The sequence below is a fragment of the Aethalodelphis obliquidens genome, unplaced genomic scaffold (assembly GCF_003676395.1).
Source record: "Aethalodelphis obliquidens isolate GAN/ISIS:26980383/991018 unplaced genomic scaffold, ASM367639v1 scaffold21, whole genome shotgun sequence".
Lineage (NCBI taxonomy): Eukaryota > Metazoa > Chordata > Mammalia > Artiodactyla > Delphinidae > Aethalodelphis > Aethalodelphis obliquidens.
Window position 1 is genome coordinate 319,117 of NW_020837965.1, and position 22,152 is coordinate 341,268.

Sequence of the window (22,152 nt, forward strand, 5' to 3'; positions counted from 1 at the left end):
GACATTTTAGAGATTATATGGGAGAAACAGGGAAGATATATCAGTGTAGGACTGGACGCAAAAAGTCTTGATGGTTAGACTTTTCTTTTTCTCAGCTTTGATTTCTTTGTGAATTCACCAGATCTTAGCGAATACACCCACTCACATTTATCAGCAGTTAAACCTTTGGAACTACAGATCCAGAAAAACATTAGGGGCAAAGTAGCGAAGTTCTAAAGGACAATATGTCTAGACTGATGAATGATAATTTTAGAAAAATTTAAGGCACTCTGGGTAGGGCTGGATGTGGTGAGGAAAACTGAGTACTTTCAGAAAGTTTCTCTGACCTTGCATGCTCTTTCCATTCCCTCAGTTCAGAAAATAGTTCTCTTGCATTAACGGCAATGCAATAAATGGCACAGATGAGGGCTGGGCACAAGTAGCTGAAATCAGCTTTGTGGTTTTGGGCAAATTACTTACCCTCTCTATACCTAGGTTTCCTCATCTGTAAAATGGGGGTGATAAGAGTTATTGGCTCATAGGGTTGTTGTAAGGCTTAAATGAGTTCATATATGTAAAGTGCTTAAAATAGTGTATGTCACATAGTGAGAATTAACAGTGGTGTGTAGCTCTCTGCAAAAGAAGGTCCTCATTTGTAGCATTTGCTGATTTCCTTGGTGTAAATACTTATGTTGTGGCCAATTTCAAGCTACCAATGCTTTTACAATGTGCTAGCAAAATTCCTGGTATGAGCCAGCTCTAACACGCAACTGCTGCTATTATTAGTAATAGTAACAGAAGTAGTATTGCCACCTGAGATAGCCATACACCATGTGGTATAGGGGCTAAATGTTGGTGCTTTGAAGTCATACTGCTAGAGTGTAAATACTGTCTTCACTACTTGGGTATCTTGTTAAGTTTCCTCATCTGTAACATGGGGGTGAGAACAATAGTACCAATTTCAAAGGGTCATTGTGAAGACTAAATGAAATACAGGTTTCCCTCGCTATCTGAAAGTAGTTCCTATGAAACCTTTCCTAAGCTGAAGAAGCAGTTACCATAGGACACACCTTGCTAACAGAAGCACAAAATCAAGATAAAGCACAGATGCTCACAGACGTAGTTCAAAGCTATGGCAGCTTGACGCTGAGTATAGTTCCCAGGGAAGGAGTTTAGTGGTGCCACTCCCCTCGTTGCTAAGGGTGTGCTTTGCCTCAGTAACACCGCTCGCTGCTGAACACTATTTTTTTGCTTTTCGCCTTTTTTTCATAAAAGTGAAAATCCTCTCTGGATTACTTTCGGTTAGCGAAAACAGGTACTAATGTAGATTTTTTTGTAAAAGCAGAGTGGTGTAAAGCGAACTTTCAGAAAAGCGGGGAATACGTGTAATCTGTTTTACTGTAAATGCTTAGTACTGTATGATAAAGATTACCTGCTGTTGCTGATCCTGCTATTCTTATTACTGCACATTAGACTCCTAAGAAATTGTCAGTCTTATAACCGGTAGTTTGTACCCTTTGACCAATATCTCCCCATTTCCCCCTCCCCCAGCCCAGGTAACCACCACTCTGAGTTCAACTTTTTTTTTTTGGCGGGTCCCTAGGGCTTGTGGGATCTTAGTTCCCCGACCAGGGTTTGAACCTGGGCCCTAGGCAATGAGATCTCTGAGTCCTAACCACCGGACCGCCAGGAAATTCCAAATGTGGATGTATTTTAAGTTCACCACACCACCGCAGTACAAAGTACACACTACTGCAGGAATAATCTTAAAATATCACAGTTCTGATGATGTTCTGGTCACTTCCCTCAAGAATCTTCCTTAGTAATAGACTCACAGACTTAGAGAACGAACTCATGGTTACTGGGGGGAAGGGTGGAGGGAAGGAATAGTTAGGGAGTTTGGGATTGACGTGTACACACTGCTATATTTAAAGTAAAAATAGCAACAAGGGGGGAAAAAAGAATCTTCTTTAATAAAGAAGATTATAAACAATCTTCTCTATTGTAAACAGAATATTGTCCAGACACCTTAGCGTGAAAATCAAGACCCTACACCTACTTTGGAACATACTATTTCCTTTTCCTACACTTTCCCATACACACCACCTTTAATCCACCCAACCCGGATATTCCCTGAAGTCTTTTCTGCCTTTCTTTGTTTACGCTGTTTCTTCTATTTGGAATATACTCCTGATAGAGCTCTGTCCATTAAAATTTTACCTATTCTTCAGAGGCTCAGCTCAAATGCGTATTCTCCATAAGGACTTCCTCAGTGTACTATTTAAAAGTAATAATTTTCTTCTTGCCATTTGTGACAATTTGGACAAAACTTGAGGGCGTTATGCTAAGTGAAATAAGTCAGACAGAGAAAGACAAATACTGTGCAATACAATTTATATGTGGAATCTAAAAAAAGCTGAGGGACTTCCCTTGTGGCGCAGTGGTTAAGAATTCCACCTGCCAGTGCAGGGGACACAGGTTCAAGCCCTGGTCCAGGAAGATCCCACATGCCGCGGAGCAACTAAGCCCGTGTGCCACAACTACTGAGCCTGCACACTAGAGCCCACAAGCCGCAACTGTTGAGCCCTCATGCCACAACTACTGAAGTCTGCACGCCTAGAGCCTGTGCTCTGCAACAAGAGAAGCCAGCACAATGAGAAGCCCGCACACCACAACAATGCGTAGCCCGCGCTCGCCACAACTAGAGAAAGCCTGCGCACAGCAAAGCAACGAAGACCCAACACAGCCAAAAATAAATAAAATAAAATAAATAAATTTATTAAAATAAATAAATAAATAATTTAAAAAGCTGAACTTTGGGAATTCCCTGGTGGTCCGTGGTTAGGACTTGTTACTTTCACGGCGGTGGCGCAGCTTCAATCCCTGGTCTGTGGATCCCACAAGCAGTGTGGTGCAGCCAAAAAAAACCACGCTGAACTCAGAGTGGTTACTTGGGCTGGCGGGGGGAGGAATGAGGAGATGTTGGTCAAACGGTAAAAACTGCCAGTTATAAGACTGACAAGTTCTTAGGAAACTAATGTACAGTATGGTGATTATAACTAATAATACTGTATGACATACTTGAAAGTTGCTAAGAGAGTAGATCTTAAATGTTCTTGCTACAGAAAAAGAAATGGTAGTTTTTGTGACATGATGGAGGTGTTAGCTAATGCTATGGTAGTAATCATTTTGCAATATAGTATATCAAAGTAACACATTGTACACCTTACATTTACACAATGTTATAGATTAATTATATTTCAATTAAGCTAGAAAAAAGAGAAAAAAATTTTTAAAAGATGATTAGCAAAAAAGTAATTTTTTGTATGTTTCCACAGCATTTTGTATTTCTTTTATACCACTTAGCCCATTCTATCTTGATATTATATTTATTATTTGTCTTATCTCCCCTGCTAGATTGTAAATTTTTTGAGGCATGAACAGTACTGTGCTTTGTATTCATTGAAGGACAGGATACACAGTAATGCTCAATAAATCTATGTTAAATGCTGAGTGGGCCTTTTATTAAATGTAATTTAAGGAATATCAAGTTTTCCACTAAATGGGAAGAATCCTTCCACAAAGTGCATGTATATCAAATCATCATGATGTACACTTGAACTATCATACATTTTATTTATCTACAATTCCTCAATAAAGCTGAAAAGTTTCTAGAAAGAATATCTAGTTTTGTTTTATATGAAAATGCTGCAGAATGAATCAAGTTAAGTTCACTAACTTTTCAGGAACTTTAAAATAGCCATCCTAGGTGTAGGTATACATTCTGAATCAAAGTGAATTAGGAACTAGTTGTTAAGGAAACACTCCCATTTACCATTGCAACAAAAAGAATAAAATACCTAGGGATAAGCCTACCCAAGTAGACAAAAGACCTGTATGCAGAAAACTATAAGACACTGATGAAAGAAATTAAAGATGATACCAACAGATGGAGAGATATACCATGTTCTTGGATTGGAAGAATCAACATTGAGAAAATGACTATACTACCCAAAGCAATCTACACATTCAATGCAATACCTATCAAACTACCAATGGCCTTTTTCACAGAACTAGAACAAAAAATTTCACAATTTGTATGGAAACACAAAAGACCCCAAATAGCCAAAGCAATCTTGAGAAAGAAAAATGGAGCTGGAGGAATCAGGCTCCCTGACTTCAGAGTATACTACAAAGCTACAGTAATCAAGACAGTATGGTACTGGCACAAAAACAGAAATATAGATCAATGGAACAGGATAGAAAACCCAGAGATAACCCACACACATATGGTCACCTTATCTTTGATAAAGGAAGCAAGAATATACGATGGAGAAAAGGCAGCCTCTTCAATAAGTGGTGCTGGGAAAACTGGACAGCTACATGTAAAAGAATGAAATTAGAACACTTCCTAACACCATACACAAAAATAAACTCAAAATGTATTAAAGACCTAAATGTAAGGCCAGACACTATAAAACTCTTAGAGGAAAACATAGGCAGAACACTCTATGTGTTCTGCAACCAAGATCACAGCAAGATCCTTTTTGACCCACCTCCTAGAGTCATGAAAATAAAAACAAAAATAAACAAATGGGACCTAATGAAACTTAAAAGCTTTTGCACAGCAAAGGAGACCATGAACAAGATGAAAAGACAACCTTCAGAATGGGAGAAAATATGTGCAAACGAAGCAACTGACAAAGGATTAATCTCCAAAATATACAAGCAGCTCATGCAGCTCAATATCAAAAAAACAAACAACCCAATCCAAAAAAGGGCAGAAGACCTAAATAGACATTTCTCCAAGGAAGATATACAGATTGCCAACAAACACATGAAAGGATGTTCAACATCACTAATCATTAGAGAAATGCAAATCAAAACTACAATGAGGTATCACCTCACACCAGTCAGAATGGCCATCATCAAAAAATCTACAAACAATAAATGCTGGAGAGGGTGTGGAGAAAAGGGAACCCTCTTGCACTGCTAGTGGGAATGTAAATTCATACAGCCACTATGGAGAACAGTATGGACGTTCCTTAAAAAACTAAAAATAGAACTACCATACGACACAGCAATCCCACTACTGGGCATATACCCTGAGAAAACCATAATTCAAAAAGAGTCATGTACCACAATGTTCATTGCAGCTCTATTTACAATAGCCAGGACATGGAAGCAACCTAAGTGTCCATCAACAGATGAGTGTATAAAGAAGATGTGGCAACATATATACAATGGAATATTACTCAGCCATAAAAAGAAACGAAATTGAGTTATTTGTAGAGAGGTGGATGGACCTAGAGTCTGTCATGCAGAGTGAAGTAAGTCAGAAAGAGAAAAACAAATACTGTATGCTAACACATATATATGGAATCTAAAAAAAAAAAAAAAGGTTCTGATGAACCTAGGGGCAGGACAGGAATAAAGATGTAGACACAGAGAATGGACTTGAGGACACGGGGAGGGGGAAGGGTAAGCTGGGACGAAGTGAGAGAGTAACACTGATATATATACACTACCAAATGTAAAACAGATACCTAGTGGGAAGCAGCTGCATAACCCAGAGAGATCATCTCGGTGCTTTGTGAACACCTAGAGGGGTGGGATAGGGAGGGTGGGAGGGAGGCTCAAGAGGAAGGGGTTATGAGGATATGGGGATATATGTATACATATAGCTGATTCACTTTGTGATACAGCAGAAACTAACACAACATTGTAAAGCAATTGTATGTCAATAAAGATGTTAAAAGAAAAAAAACTAGTGCATATTCTTTTGGGCCTTGGTGTGATTTTTTTAAAGAACAATGTTGCCACCTAGTGGAGAAATAAATTTCAGCCCTTTGAAAGAGGGGTGGTGGGCAGGAATAAGGAAAACTTAAAATTCAAAGGCAAAAGATACTGGCTAATGGGAAAAAATAAGATGGTTATGTGGAATCCCAAATATGGAAGAATTAAGGCAGGTGTGGGGCCCATGAATTTAATAAAAGGGAGGAAAATTAATTATACTGTGCTATAGGATTCATTATACAAATTTAAAAGAGGCCAATTAAGTTTAGCTTATCAAAAGGTATTCAAAGCATAAATTTAAAGAAAAAATTATTTTCATTACCTGATTAACAAAAGGAGCATACATTGGTAGGTTGCAATTAATATTTTTTAAATAATTTGTTTTAGTCTTTCTTCTTTTGACAAAGTGATAATACCCATTTCAGCAAATTTAGCTGATAAGAGAAAATGAAAAACCCTCCCCTCACAACTATATTACTTAAAGATAACCACTGTTAATATTTTGGTATATTGTCTTTAGTTTTTCCACCTCTGCTATGTATAAATATATTTTAAAGTATCTACAATATATGCTATTTTTACAAAAATGAGGTTATGGTGTACAAATTGTTTGTTAACCTGATTTTTTCACTTTACATATTGTGAACATTTTTCAATGCCATTATGTATTTTTCTATAAAACCTTTTGACTACATGCATGGATATGATATATCTACCCAATTTCATTGGGTAGATATATCATGATTTACTAATCGGTCCCTTGTTGTTGGACATTTGGACTTTTCTCTAATTTTTCACTATTATAAACTGAGGAACATCTAAGTAACAAAGTATTTTTCTATATTTTTAATTAGTTTTTAGGATAACTTCCTAGAAGTTATAGTGAAATTTATAGGTTAAATTAGAACGTGAACTTTTAAGGTTTTTCATATGCATTGCCTAATTATCTTTCAAAAGATTTATTTATTAATTTATAGATTTTTGGGGACCCCAATGGCAATTGAAAGGTCCACCCCCCCATCCCACTGGCATGGTAGACATTTCCACAAATTTATATATTGACATTAATTTTGAAAGTCTTTGACAATATGAGGCCATTTTTTTAAATTGTCTAAAAAATACAGGAAGAAAGAAGAACATCTGAAATCATATGATATGGATCAAATGGAGATTTAATACTGTTAGGACAGAGATCACAGGAAGGAAAATTGTGAAGTATAAGGGAGGACAATATTAGACATAAAATAACTAACCTCTGTATTAAATGGTTACTATTCTAAGTATTTTGTGTGTATTATTTGTTATTTAATCTTTGTCACACCTCTATGAGAATAGCTACTATTATTATCCTCTTTTTACCCTGGAGATTTGAGACTTAGAGAAGATAAGTGATTTGCCCAAACAGCTGGTAAGTCAGAGAGGTAACAGTTGAACTCTGGTCTGTGTGATGGAAAGCTCTTCTCTACTGCCTTTTTTTGTGGCATGAATATTAGATTGAGTGTGCCGATTTCAATCTGATTGGTTCTTGCCAGTATATATAGCCTTCAGGATCATAGCTTTAAGTTAGCTCAATTCTCTTTGCCTGGAAGAATTTTATGTCCTTTTTATTCTATGTAGTTTTAGAGGATAGAAGGATCTGTCTATGGGAATCACAGGGAGATACTTTTTAGATTGATACTAGGAAGAATTTTCTAAAAATGGGAACTCTTAAAAGGGCAGCCTAGTGAATTAATAGGATTTGATTAGTGATACTTCTGTCTCTAGATATTTTTCTCATAGAAGAGATTCCTATATTAAGTGGGAGATTTGTATAGTCTGACTCCTAAGATTCCTGGTAATTCTAAAATATTATGATTCTGTAAGTCCACATGTTTAAAATGAAGATATTTGGGGGGGAAATTAATATGATAATAACTTATCTGAATGTTCTGAAAACTGTTATTCATGAAAAGCTTTTTAGAAACTCAATACTGATCTTGTAAATCTATAGACGATTATGAGAAGTATGGTACTCAGAGGGAGGGCATGGAGTTTTTCTGTGTGTTCAGGATTAAGAGGTAATGTATAACAGAAAATATTTCCTGACTGAGAATTTTCCAGGAATATGCCCCAATCCACCCCATTTCCTACTGACCATTCTGTTTTTCGTTATTTTAATTTTAGCTGAAGGAGAACTTAAGGAACATAGAGCAGAAACATCAGGAGACTCTTAGGAGATTGGAAGGCAGGTTTTTGGAAGAAAAGGTACAGCATATTTGCATTAATAAATAAATATATTGTGTACTAGAACGACGTAAGTATATTTATATGTATTCTGAGACATCAAGTTTTCATTTGGTATCTTATTAGAAGATTATCTTTTTCCCCCCTCTTAGTTAGAGATTCTTGAAATCCTCAAGAGAGATTGTCATCTGACCAAGGCTTCAGGACACATCCCCCACCCCAGCTTGTTGTCTCCTGGTGGAACTAAAGCTCCATGTACCACTTTTTATAGGGGAGATGGGATTAGAGAGGTTGCTCTGATACACGTGAGGGTCTTCCCTTAGTCAAGCCAACTAAGGATATTAGTAAAAGGGGCTCAGGACTTCCCTGGTGGCACAGTGGTGTAGAATCCGCCTGCCAGTGCAGGGGACACGGGTTCGAGCCCTGGTCCGGGAAGATCCCACATGCCATGGAGCAACTAAGCCTGTGCGCCACAACTACTGAGCCTGCGCTCTAAAGCCCGTGAGCCACAACTACTGAAGCCCGCGCGCCTAGAGCCCGTGCTCCGCAACAAGAGAAGCCACCGCAGTAAGAAGCCCGCACACCGCAACAAAGAGTAGCCCCTGTGTGCGCAGCAACGAAGACCCAAAGCAGCCATAAATAAATAAATAAAAAGGGGGCTCAAAAATGTTCCTTAGCACATCACAGACTTCCACATTTCTCTGTGCTTCTAAAGTTAATTCTCAGAGTCCCCCTGGTTTTTCTTTAATTCTTTTAATATTTTCTTTAATTTTTCATCCTTAAGAAAGGAATACATTTTTTCACAAATTGGTGGGAATGTAAGGAAGTGAGGGTGAGGCAAATAAGTACTCATATCAGGTTTATATAAAAGGATTTGCTTTCAAAAGTGGCTCTAGGTTTCCAGTTTGTGTATTGAATAACCTGGGAGTGGGGCAGGAGCAGTATCTAGACGCTTTCCCTCTCAGGCACTTCCTGGCACTGTTAGGAATGGAAGTGCTCAGGAATGGGCTGCTCTCAGCTGCCTCTTTCCTCACTCCACCCTACACTTGATCTCTCTCCTACTTGGCGTAACATTCCACAAACAAATGTTAGAAGGGCTTGGTCAGTTTACAGATTACTTGAATGACAGTGCTTATATAAATAGGATTTTTATGTCTGGAAGTAGGTGGCTGCTGGCCTTTCCCTCATAATTGCAAGATGGTTAATGCAGCTCTGAGAGTCATCTCTCTTAGGGCGGGAAGAAGGGAGGCTCCATCTGTATCTGTCCGTTTTATCTGGAAACCGTGAAACTTTCCCCAGAAGCTCCTAGCAGATTTCTTCTTACATCTCTCTGATTGTCCAGAACCATGTTATAATGGACGCCAGGGAAAAGGGGTGTTTTGTTTCTCCAGCCACTGGTGGAAGCTGGGAAGGAAAAAGGAGGATGGGAAGGAGTGTTGGGTTGTCCAGCCACAGCAGTGTCTGCCTTACCATGTGAGGTACAGACTTCATGGTTAGATACAAACCCCTATACTGGTTTGAGCCCCAGTGCTGCTGGCCCATGGCAGTGGGCTTTCTAGTAAGCCCTGTTCATTTATCTCATACCTCAGCATGTTCCACCTGATCGTATAAAGGACTTCCCTCAGGTTATTAGTATTTTGTTGTGTTTTCCCATTTAATCCTTTCTGTTCCTTGAACCACCTGCATATTTTTGTACTTGCTATTCTCTCTTCCTGAAATGTTCTTATTGCAGTTCTGGCTTATTCGCATTCTTCAGAGCTCAAATGTCATCCCCTCAAAGAGATAATCCCTAAACCCAATCTAAAATTACCTCCCTCAGTTACTATTTCATTACCCCATTTATTTCATTTATAGCATTTATCACAGTCTATTAATTCTCTTATTTGTTTACTTGCTGGGAGGCTGTATAGCATCAAATTGCCTGCGTTTGAATCCCTGCTCTGCCATTTACTAGCTGTATGATTTTGGACAAGTCACTAACCTTTCTCTCAGTTTCTTCAATCCTTGTCTTTGGGGACAATAATAGTATCTAATTCATAGGTATCTAATTACATTGTTGTGAGAAGTAAATAATACATGTGTAGAACCATGCCTGGCACATAGTAAATGCTCAATGCATTTTAATTATTATTATTGTTTGGATCTCATCCTAGAATATAAGCTCCATGAGAACAGGAGCCTTATCTGTTATGTTCACCACAGCATCTCTAGTATCTAAAAAATCTGGTACACTATTAGTACTCAATAGGAATTTGTTAAATGAATGAATAAATGATTCTCATCACATTGTATTTAACAGAAATTTCTCCCAGCTCTGCTTTCCAGGTCTGATGTGGAATTTTTTTCTATTTATATGTCATTTTGCTTTTTTAATGGTGAAATTGGGAAGTACCCTAAAGTCTCTGTGTTCACACTATCCTCTTTGCTGGCTCCTCCATTGATACTTGGAGCACTTCACATCAGGTCATGTGGACAGGAGTATTTTATTTGACATTATAAAATAAATACTTAACTTTTTCTGTGTAAAATTTGTTGTTAGAAATATAACTGTATTAAAACAGCCTATTTTCTTTTTTAGTACCGACTAGAAAAAGAGGCTGAGAAGAAGATAATAATGCTGGCAGACAGAGCCCACCATGAAGCTGTTGTGTAGGAGATCGCTGCCTCTTTTTTCTTTCTAATAGCCTCTCTTACCTCTTTGCTAGTCTTTTTTGTTCTTATCATGTTTTCTACCCCCTTCTCTCTTGGTCTGCTTTCTTCAAATTTTCTGGTTTACTTTCCTTCGCTGTTTCTTTCTCTCTGTGTACCCACCCCTTTTCCATCCACCCTTTTTGTAGCAGCATAGTGTGGAGAAAAGAATCTGGGCTTCGAAGTTACACTTTGGTTCTCAACATGTATACTAACTGACTGTAAGAAGATTTCTTAACTTTTTTGAAATTAAATTTCTCCATCTAAAAATGGTGTTAATAATGGCAACTGTGCACAGTTTTCATGAGGTATATTAGTGAAAGTAACACTAAACTGCACTGTGTTAATAAACTAAGTCTCAATGGTTTATTTCTAATCTAATGTGGGTCTGACAGCTCTACTCCAGGGGTGATTCAGGAACCTGGGCTGCTTCCATCTTGTTCTTCATGTCCAGTCACATGTACAAAGAGAGAGCATGGGAAACTCATACCTGCCCTTAATTGCCTTGGACTGGAAGTAACACGTCCCTTTTTACTTTCCTGTTGGTGAGAACTTAGTTCTCAAGATCCCCACCTAACTATTGAGTACCCACCATAAGCTAAATAAGTGCTGGTCATTATTATTTTTTTAAATTATTGATTTTAATTTTTTTTTTGGTTGCCCCGTGCAGCTTGCGGGATCTTAGTTCCCTGAACAGGGATTGAACCCGGGTGGGCCACATCAGTGAAATTGCCGAGTCCTAACCACTGGACCACCAGGGAATTCCGGATGATCATTATTATTAATGTTAGGGGATTTAGCAGTCATTGTTCTAGTTTGGTAATATTTAAAACTTAGGTCTGTGTTTTGGGATCTTATATCTATCTATTTCAGGCAATTGAACAATGCTGGAAGAGCTGTTTTTAAAGAGAATATTTATCTCCAGAAAGCTCTCGCATACCACCTGAAGGAAGCTGATGCTCTACAAAAAAACTCTCAGAAGTTGCAAGAGACTCAGACTTCCCTTTTACAGCAAAAGGTTCATTTCGATTTTGTTTCCTTTTTTTGTAAAGATTGGGTTGGTGAATACTAAGAATTGAGTATAGTAGTGATACATAAGGACAATAGGACAATTTTTCTTCTGTCTGGATGGTGTATTTTTCTTATCTGAAAAGTTAATTACTGAATGACTTATAAGTAACTTTAGACTTGGCTTTATAAAGAATACATCCGAAACATAAATATAACCCCTGTCCTCTACTACCTTAGTATTCATTTTACTTTGCTTAGAGTTGGTCTCTGACTCACTTAGGAACTGTGACAACTGTGAGAACAATGGTTTCCCCATGTAAGGTGTATTCTCTCCCTAAAGGAAGTCTGGAGGTAAGCAATCCAGAGCTGGAATGGTAGTGCTACAAATTCGGCAGACACTCGGGCTCCTCAACTTTGTTCTGCAACACATGGCTTATCTCCTCAGAGTCACCTCATGGCCCCCAGCAGCTGCTGGAGCTCTAACAACAGGGCGGAAGAAGGACAAGAAGGAAAACAGCATGCCCCTCCCTTTAGAGCTCTTCCTGGAAGTCCTATACAAATTTCTACTCGCAGCTCTTCCATCAGAGCTTAGTCATGTGGCTTTGCTGAACACAAGGGAAACTGGGAATTTTCAGCTGGGCTTACTACCTTTCTGAATAAAATTGGGGTTTTATTACGAAGGAAGAAATGGAAAATGGACACTAGGATAGGCAACTAGCAGACTGCCACAGTTTGCAGTATATAGTTGTTAAATTACTGTTTTACTGTACAGTCTTACTGATTTTGGAATATTTTTTTGATAATATAAAATATTGAACTTTTCATAATTTTAGAGGAAGGAGAGTTTCTTAATTAGTAAAATCTGTGGCCTTCCTAAGTCCAGACAGGGACTCTTGATGTTTCTTACTCTTTATGCACTGAATACCAAAATATCACCATTGCAACCTGGCCTCAAACTCAAATCTCATGAAGTAATGGATATTAGTGAGGAACTTTTAAGTTTTGAAATTAATTAAAAAAAAAAATCTCTCACCTCTCTCATCTTTCTGTTTTAGGAAATCAATGATCTGTTGGTTAAGGAAAAGATAATGCAGCTTACCCAGCAGAAATTACAAATCCAAACTCTTCAGAAGAAGGTAGTAAGCTTGGAGACTACCCTGAGTTGTATGACCAAAGAGTTTGAGACTGAAGTTTTAAAACTGCAGCAGCAGGCAATGGTAAAGAACCAAGCGGGTCAGATTGAAATTTTCAAGCTGCAGCATCTTCTTCAGATGAAGGACAAGGAAATGAATCGAGTAAAGAAGCTGGCCAAGAACATACTAGATGAAAGAACAGAAGTGGAAAGATTCTTTTTAGATGCTCTACACCAAGTAAAGCAAGAGATCCTATTTAGCAGAAAGCGTTATAAACAGGTAGCACAAGCTGCTTTCAATTTTAAAATGAGAGAGGCATGTGCAGGAAGAACAGAATATCCCAAAATCCGAACATTTGATGGCAGAGAGCACAGCACCAACAGTGTGAATCAGGATCTTATGGAGGCCGATAAATGGTACTAATAATGCTTTAATATTTTGCCTTTGTACTGCTCTTCTTGTGCCCTTTAGAGAAATTAAAAACCCTGAAAAGTTCAGTTTGGTAATATCTAAGTATTGACTAGATTACTCAGTAAGTTACTTGAGGAGAGGAACTGTCTTACTCATCTTTGTAACCCCTATGCTTAGCATACTGTGTGGGGCTTAGTAGGTATTCTTAGTAGATGTCCCCCCTTTTCTGTGTGACAGAGACTTGTTAAAGGGATTATTCGTTCCATTTTGAATATCATTGTAATATTTTTTAACATATTCCTTTATTTTGTTTCCTATAAATTTGTTATAAAGGTTTGATTAGATTCAGGTTAAACATTTTTGATAAACATGCTTTTCACAAATATTTTGTAATGTTCCCTTTACTATTCTGAGATGAAATTCATAGGTAATAATATCTAATCAAACCTATAATTTAAAAAATCAACATAACAATTCTTTGCAGCAACTCTTTGTTGTATGGAACTGTCCTATGGATTGGAGGACACCCAGTAGTGCCCCCTCCATCATTGTATTAACCAAAAGTCCCCACAAGGCTTTAAAATACACTAGAGATCTACTGCCACCACGATAAAAGTAGTAGAATGATTGAGACATTTGTAGACTATATACAATTGTTGTTTCCTGTTAGCATTTTAATCTGTTTGAATACTTTTCCCCCTATAAACCATGGATTAAATTATAGTGCATTTTAAAGATTATTCTGAAAAAATTGTTTTATATCTCAACACGATTAAATTCTTCAAAGGTCTTAAGAAACTTAAAACGACTCCCTACTACTATGACTTAACATCTTATTGAGAGGGCTTCCAAATGTGTTTTCTGTTTTACATTATTTTTTAATAGGCTAATATGTAGGTTCTTTTAAATTGTATAGCTGTTGGGAAGGTTGGACATGGCCAATGACTCTTCTTCAAAAATGTCCATACTATAGTTTTTTTACCTTCTTGCCATATTCAGAAGTCTGTTAATAACACTATTACTATTATTCTATTATAATAATAGTTATTATAATGACTATTACCAAGAGATTCACTTTATTTATTTATTTTTAATTTTTTTTTTTTTTTTTTTTTTTTTTTTGCGGCACATGGGCCTCTCACTGCCGTGGCCTCTCCTGTTGCGGAGCATGGCTCCGGACGCGCAGGCTCAGCGGCCATGGCTCACGGGCATAGCCGCTCTGCGGCATGTGGGATCCTCCCGGACCGGGGCACGAACCCGCGTCCCCTGCATCGGCAGGCGGACTCCCAACCACTGCGCCACCAGGGAAGCCCCACTTTATTTTTTTATTTAATAAGTCAAGCAAGTTGAGTTCCCACCATACAGAAGGCAGTTTCTTTTACATTTTTTAAATCTACTGTATATTAAGTGGTATATAACTTTTCAGAAGAAGGTGCATAAAATGATTCTCCACATTGTTGTTGCAGAAACTGGACACTTCCCTATTCTGCCTCATGAGCAACTTATCACTTTAATCCTAGTGTTCAATAGGATTTCTGCCAGGAAGGCAGAAATTGTAGTTAAAATATTACATTATCTGCCTAAGAGGCAGATTAGGGAAGGACAATTAAAGTATATGGTGATTATAAGGCAAAACCTAAACTTAAAACTAACCCCAACTGACATATATGAAAAATATTTCTTACATTTTACATCAATACTCTATCTACATGTCAGCCAACTTTTGTAAATAGCCAAGTAGACTACGAATCCTTTGGAGAAGTTATGGTATAGGTAAATACCTTCCTGGAAGGCTCAGCTGCCTCTTAAGCAGATAATGATACATACAAAGACAAAACGTACAAGAAAAAAACAGTTGTTTGATGAAATTATTTGGAGGTAAGAAATAGACTAGATAAGTTACATGTTCTTTTATATATTTACCTCTTATCACTCTATTTTCATAGCAAAATATCTAATACTAAAGACTTGCTAAAAAGGAATTTATCAATAATTACACCAAACAACTGTCTTTTTTCTTGTACCTTTTGTCTTTGTATTATCTGGATACATAATATTGCATTACAACTTTCTTTTTTGCTTATTTGCTTAATGTTTGAGCACAGATTTTGTTCATGTTGTTATAGTTTTTCTTATTTTCAGTTTAATGACTACATAACACTTCATATTGGCTACCATGTTAATGTGCTTTTCCAATTTATGATTTTGTAATGGACATGGTTTGCCTTGTAGTCATTCCATTTGGAAACCTCATAATATTCAGTTATGATTTAGAAATTTTCTCATGTTTACATATTTTATATTTTTTAAAAAGAAGAGATGCTTACTTTGACCATTTATTTTTCATTTTTTTCTTTGAAATTCTTTAGGACAGATATTCAAGGAAATATGGACATTGGAGATTTGACCTGGGAGCAGAAAGAGAAAGTCTTGAGGTTGCTCTTTGCAAAAATGAATGGCTTTGTTCCTAGGTAACTCCCTATTTCAGTAGTGAAATACCAATTTGCTATCAAACCTAGAGGCCATATAGGAAAAGTGAACATATTCTTACTTAGAATTAAGGGAATGGGAAAGGACCAGAAAATATCAATATAAAAGGGTCATACTGCTTAGCTACTGCAACTCCCAGAGATAAAGAATGGGAGATGTGTAAGTGAGCACAAAAATGAAAGAGGTATTAGAGTTAAAGGGGAAAGAAAATCGATCAATCTTAGGTGTTTCAGGTAATGCTTCCTGAGAAGGTATAACATTGTTCAGCTGAATGAGTGGAACTAAAGAGAAGCATAACAATTGTTAAGATTTATTGGTCTGCAAAGATAAGTAAATTATTTTAAAGCTGATTATTAATCAAGGGGATCTCTAATACCAAGAAAAAGACCTGGAAAGGAAAACAGAAATCCACAGGTACTCCAAATAATTATTTTTAATGATTAGTTTCACTCTCTTCATTATGTTTTATCAGTGACTATAACCCTGGTTATAGTCACTTTATAGTAACTATAAAGTGGCTAAAATAAATCAACCACTTACTGATTGCTTGTTAAATGCTTGGCACCATTGTATTGTGGGGATTCAAAAGAATCAAGGGACATTGCCTTTGATCTCAAAGAGCTTACTATTTGGTTGCCCAAACAAAACCAAGCATAACAAGGAAAAAAATTAGGTGGCACAATAAAGTAAAGATGGAATTCAGACAATGCGTCAGTGGGCTAGAGTAGTCAGGGAAGATTGAAAGAGGGTGACCCTGTGGGGTGCCTTGTAGGATAGTGGTAGAGCAGGGAGGGCACATCAGGCAAGGGGTAGACAGCCTAAGAAAAAGCCCAGAGTTAGGAATGGGTGTAGGGTATTTAGGCAACATTGAGGAGAAACTGCCTGTCTTGAGGAAATTTGGTGATGCTAGAGAGTAATTACTAATTAGAAATAAGGTTTAACCTATAGATTGAGTTATGATGAGCCTTAAAAACCATGCAGAAAATCCTGAACTTTTGTAGATTCTAGAGTACTGTAACATAGTTTTCTTGTCTGCCTTAAAGGAATACAAAGAGCAAGAAGCCAGACTCATACTCTCTCACTGGAAGGGTTCACAGGTCATTGTTCTCAGAGCTGACCTTAACGTAACACAGTGACATGTATGACGGATTGGAGGACAGAAATAGAGTTGGGACCAACAGAAGCTGCTGCCCTGCTCTGGGCATGCAGCAGTGAGGGGTTTAGGCAAGAGTGAGGGCAGTCGGAATAAAGGGGAGAAACGGAGAAAGTAAGGAAGGAGAAACAGGACTTGGTGATAAAGGACAAAAGGAATAAAGAAAAGGAGTAAATGTTTAAGACTTTTAGCTTAAGACATGACGGAATGGTGGTATGAAAGGCAAATGAAAAATCTGGAAAGCCAGCGTGAGGGAAATGTTTAAATTTTATTTAATCCATCCGTTAATTCATTTAACATATACATACTGAGTGCCAACTATTTACTGAAGATATAGTGTTGAGCAAATAAAGACATCATGCTTGATTTCAGGGAGTTTTTGGTCTACATGGAAGAAAAACATTGTTCAAATCATCACACAAATAAAAAATACAACTATGACATAGGTTCAAAGGAGTGGTATACAGTGGTAAGAGAGCCTAGATTAGGGGAATCTGACCTAATTGAGGAGATCAGGAAAGTCTCTGAGGAAGCAGAAGCTTGAGCTGATCTCTAAAGGTAAGTAGGAACAAAATGGGGTGGAAAAAACATTCTAGGCAGAAGAAATACAAGTAGTATTTTCAGTGCTGAACTGGAGATGTGGCAACATATTGGAGTTAAAACCACTTAAGGCATTTGCAAAGAGTGATTGGAGTACACATGAGAGTTTAGGAAGGGAGATTTGAGCATGTTTAGTGAAAATTGGTACTTGAGTTTAGGAAAGTGGATGAAGATACAGGAATAAAGGGGCTGAGACTAGAACCTTTAGGAATAACCACAATTAAAATAAACAGGAGAGGGCTTCCCTGGTGGCACAGTGGTTGAGAGTCCGCCTGCACGGGTTCGTGCCCCGATCCGGGAAGATCCCACATGCCGCAGAGCGGCTATGCCCGTGAGCCAAGCCATGGCCGCTGAGCCTGCGCGTCTGGAGCCTGTGCTCCGCAACAGGAGAGGCCACAACAGTGAGAGGCCCGCGTACCGCAAAAAAAAAAAAAAAAAGATAAAAAATAAACAGGAGAATAAAAAAAGAGTACAACCAAAAGAGAAGAGTTTAAAGAATTATAAGCTGAATGGAAGATGGAGGATCCTGAAATGGCTTTTGCATCTCTGGTAGACTTTCAAAGAGTTTAATTGAAGAGGTAGGGGTAGAATCCAGACTGTAGGCACTGAATGTCTGTCTCATTGTGAGTTGATATTTCTGTACCCCAGGAAATACAGCCAGAGTACCAGGCCTCAAGTTCCACACTGTGTTGTTTTCAACACTTGGATAAACAAAGGAATTTGGGTGAAATCTTTCATACCAAATCAGTGAACTTGAACTGGCCACAATGGGATGATGCCTAAGCCTGTTGGATGAAAAAAAGATAAGATAGGAATAGGATGATGAAATGAGAAAGCTCAAACCAGCGGGGGAGGAATTAGATGATAAAAGGTCTTCCAAGGCAAGTGGAGTAATTAGGAAGTTGGTAAGAGTTCACAGTTGGTTGTATATGATTGTGAATCCAACAATACAATAGTTTTCTTTGTGATTGAATTAACTCAAAGGAGTATAACCAATAAACTGCACTCTTTAGTGCATCAACAATCACTCTGGCTATATCTCAGGCACTAGAGGTATCTAAGGTACATTTTTTTCATGCATTATTTTTGGACTATTTAATATAGCCAGATTTTGAATGGGGTTATGCTGCTTTCATATGCACCTAATTAAGGACAAGTTTTAGGAGTGGGGTATGTCTTTATCTGCTGGCAAATCAACCTACTATACTTTTTGTAACTCTGTTAATCTCACTTTCAAATTAGAATATTGAATGAATGATGTTGATTTCCTGGTTTTGTTTTTTTTTAGATTGAAAACAGATTTATTCAGGGTGATACACACTCAATAGACAGAATGTGAGTCATCTCAAAGGGCAAGAGGGCCTATCTTTCTGTTCTTAAACTAGAATTTCCAAAGTATAAGAAAAAATTTTCATACTGGGTCTATCTAAATTGGTAACTTTCCTGTGTTTTGAGATTCTTTTTGTGGGAAGGGAATTTTTTGGCCTTGCTTTTGGTCAGTACTCTGGTTCAACCTTGCCCATCACCATTTATAGCTGTTTATTATTATTATTAATTTTTTGCCTGCATTGGGTCTTCGTTGCTGTGCGTGGGCTTTCTCTAGTTGTGGTGAGCAGAGGCTACTCTTCGTTGCAGTGTGCAGGCCTCTCATTGTGGTGGCTTCTCTTGGTGTGCAGCACAGGCTCTAGGCGCGTGGGCTTCAGTAGTTGTGGCACGTGGGCTCAGTAGCTGTGGCACACGGGCTTAGTTGCTCTGCGGCACGTGGGATCTTCCTGGACCAGGGCTCGAACCCGTGTCCCCTGCGTTGGCAGGCTAATTCTTAACCACTGTGCCACCAGGGAAGCCCTTAATAGCTATTTTATGAGTATCATCATGATTATATTCATAAATATTTCCATTTCTTAAGTTCAACATGTCTCAACTTTAAGAGAATGTAAGTTTAAATTAACTTGCCTAATATTATACTGCCTCTATGTGTGTATGAAAGCTCATTTTTGAAAATAAGAAGCCCATCCTACTGAAGCATTTCCCTTTAGCAGTTTTATATTTATTTATTTTTTAAATTTCTATTTACTTATTTATTTTTGGCTGTGTTGGGTCTTTGTTGCTGCATGCTGGCTTTCTCTAGCTATGGTGAGCGGGGGCTACTCTTTGTTGTGGTGCACGGGCTTCTCCTTGCAGTGACTTCTCTTGTTGCAGAGCACGGGCTTCAGTAGTTGTGGCATGTGAGCTCAGTAGTTGTGGCACGCGGCTCTAGAGTGCAGGCTCAGTAGTTGTGGCCATGGGCTTCATTGCTCCGCGGCATGTGGGATCTTCCCAGACCAGGGATCGAACCCGTGTCCCTTGCATTGGCAGGTGGATTCTTATCCACTCTGCCACCAGGGAAGTCCTATATTTATTTATTTATTATTATTATTTTTTTTTTCCTTTAGCAGTTTTAAAGTGTAGTTGAAATACAGGGCATGTGGAGACACTGCCTCATTGTTAACTTATACCCACTACAGGAAATACGGCCAGAGTTCTAAACCTCCAGTTCCAGACTATATTGGTCCTGATGATGAAACAACAAAGGAGTTTGGGTAAGCTCTCTTGACAAAGCAATGAACATGAGCCTGATCACAATGGTGGTTGTAGACATCTTATACATACTAGAATTGAGTGAGAATAACATAACAAGTATATTATTGTTCTGAACCAAGTTCCGTGTGTGTGGTTGTTGACAAGTCTTACTTTGTCATTATTGTAGGGATGAAAGTAAGCTTCAAGATCACACCTTCATCACCCAGCAAGTGCCAATCTTAGACTCTACTGGTGAACTGGTGATACCCAATATTCAGAAAGGATCACAAGAGTCTGATATAGTAAGGAGTCTGTAATCTAACCAAACAATATACATAATTGTTCCCCTTCCTCATGCAGCTTCCTCTAAGTCACAGTTCTTTTCTCTACTAGTTGGGAGCTCTCAGGGATCACTGAAATGAGTAATAACATTAGTGTGAGATTGTGGACATTTTAATAAACAATATCCAAACTAAGGAAGACATATATTTAATGCAAATGCATATTTGTGCCTCTTTTAGTGTGGAAAACCTATAAATTGCCTTTTGAAATATATAGCCCAGTTAAAATATGTACTATCCTTTATGTAAGAATAAACATAGTGACCATGTTAACTGTTGGCTTTGGACAGAGGTGGGAAGTCTGGGTCACTATAAGCTAGCGGACAAAGGCATTATAAGGAAGTACGGTACCATTAAAAAAAAAAAAAAGCCAGGTTTTCTTTTTAAGAGCTTTTTACTTGTAATTTGTTGTACATAATCAATTAGTACAATGTAAAATGTGAGAAATTTCCAGTGAGGCCACATCAGAGCAAAAAGAAAATACTGAATTTTTTAGCAGCTACTAGCATGAACACAACTGTACAGATTTTTTTCCATCTAAGAAATTAGAAACTTTTCTGAGTAGCAAGTACCTAGCCAAATGAGTTGATTCCAATTAGAGCAGCACAATTCTGATTAGTTAGCATTTCTTAAAAAGTAATTTTCCTTAAATGTAAGGAAAACTTAGGAGTCTCTGTGATTATATTTAATTCCACTTGGAATTTAGACAATATGACCTTTTATTCAACCCAGCCTGTAGTTGTTGGACTGGATTAAATATTACTACCAGTTGTCAGCTGTGATAAGAGATAAAACAAGAGGCATTCTATTATGAAATTATAAATTTCTATTGCCTCACCTTTAGGCAGGCAAATCCAAAAAAAAAAAAAAGCGCCAGGAGGGTCATAAATGTATTTTATTAACGTTCAATCACCTTAAGTGATTAAAGATTTTGACATTCTATCCAACAGGTGGTAGTAATAAGCCTAAAATCCAGAATGCACAAACATTTTAAAGATTTTTACCATCCTTAATTCATTAAATAACCCCCATGGAATAGGTTAGCATTATCTACGTAACTAATGAGGAAGCAGAAAAATAAATGACCTATGTCATCTGGCTGAGGACCAGAGACTACTCTATCAGAAATGAGAAGCCTTCTCCTAGGTCAATGGGTGAAGACCATATCAGAAAGACAGGATTCAACTGGCATGGTAGAGCAAAAAGACAGAATCTATTCCGTTTAGCACATAAATTTCTGTTCTGACTTAAAGTTGAGCTATAGCAAAGAAACAAAAAGCATAAAGACAGTTGAATTAATGGTAGCAGAAGAATCTGTCAAAGCATTTCTTTGACTACTTCACACATGGAAAGCTTTGAAATTTCTTAGGCCCCAGTTAATTACTTTACATTAGGGTTCTTTCATTAAAAAGTATCACAGGGCTTCCCTGGTGGCGCAGTGGTTGAGAGTCCGCCTGCCAATGCAGGGGACACGGGTTTGTACCGGTCTGGGAAGATCCCACATGCCGCGTAGCAGCTGCGCCCATGAGCCACGGCCGCTGAGCCTGTGCGTCCGGAGCCTGTGCCCCGCAACGGGAGAGGCCACAACAGTGAGGGGCCCGCGTACCGCAAAAAAAAAAAAAGTATCACAAATGAGAAATGCAGGCAAGAGGAAAGAACAATATAAAAATTTTGACAAGAAATATCAGGTTAGACTTACTTTAGGCAACAGTCTTGCACATACTTGGAGAACACTTGAGTCTGAAGGTTTTGAGCCTCCACCCCAGGA

The 22,152-nt window shown here is 38.0% G+C and overlaps 1 protein-coding gene across 3 annotated transcripts in view; it reads left to right on the plus strand.

Moving 5' to 3' along the window:
- BBOF1 (basal body orientation factor 1) overlaps positions 1-22,152 on the plus strand; it is a 41,431-nt gene that overhangs the window by 14,364 nt on the left and 4,915 nt on the right. For all 3 annotated transcript variants that reach the window (XM_027119955.1, XM_027119954.1, XM_027119957.1), the window contains exons 5-11: positions 7,939-8,019; positions 10,577-10,647; positions 11,560-11,704; positions 12,753-13,246; positions 15,611-15,712; positions 19,989-20,063; positions 20,231-20,345. In XM_027119955.1, the coding sequence (XP_026975756.1) occupies positions 7,939-8,019; positions 10,577-10,647; positions 11,560-11,704; positions 12,753-13,246; positions 15,611-15,712; positions 19,989-20,063; positions 20,231-20,345 (1,083 nt within the window). The remainder of the gene's footprint in view (positions 1-7,938; positions 8,020-10,576; positions 10,648-11,559; positions 11,705-12,752; positions 13,247-15,610; positions 15,713-19,988; positions 20,064-20,230; positions 20,346-22,152) is intronic.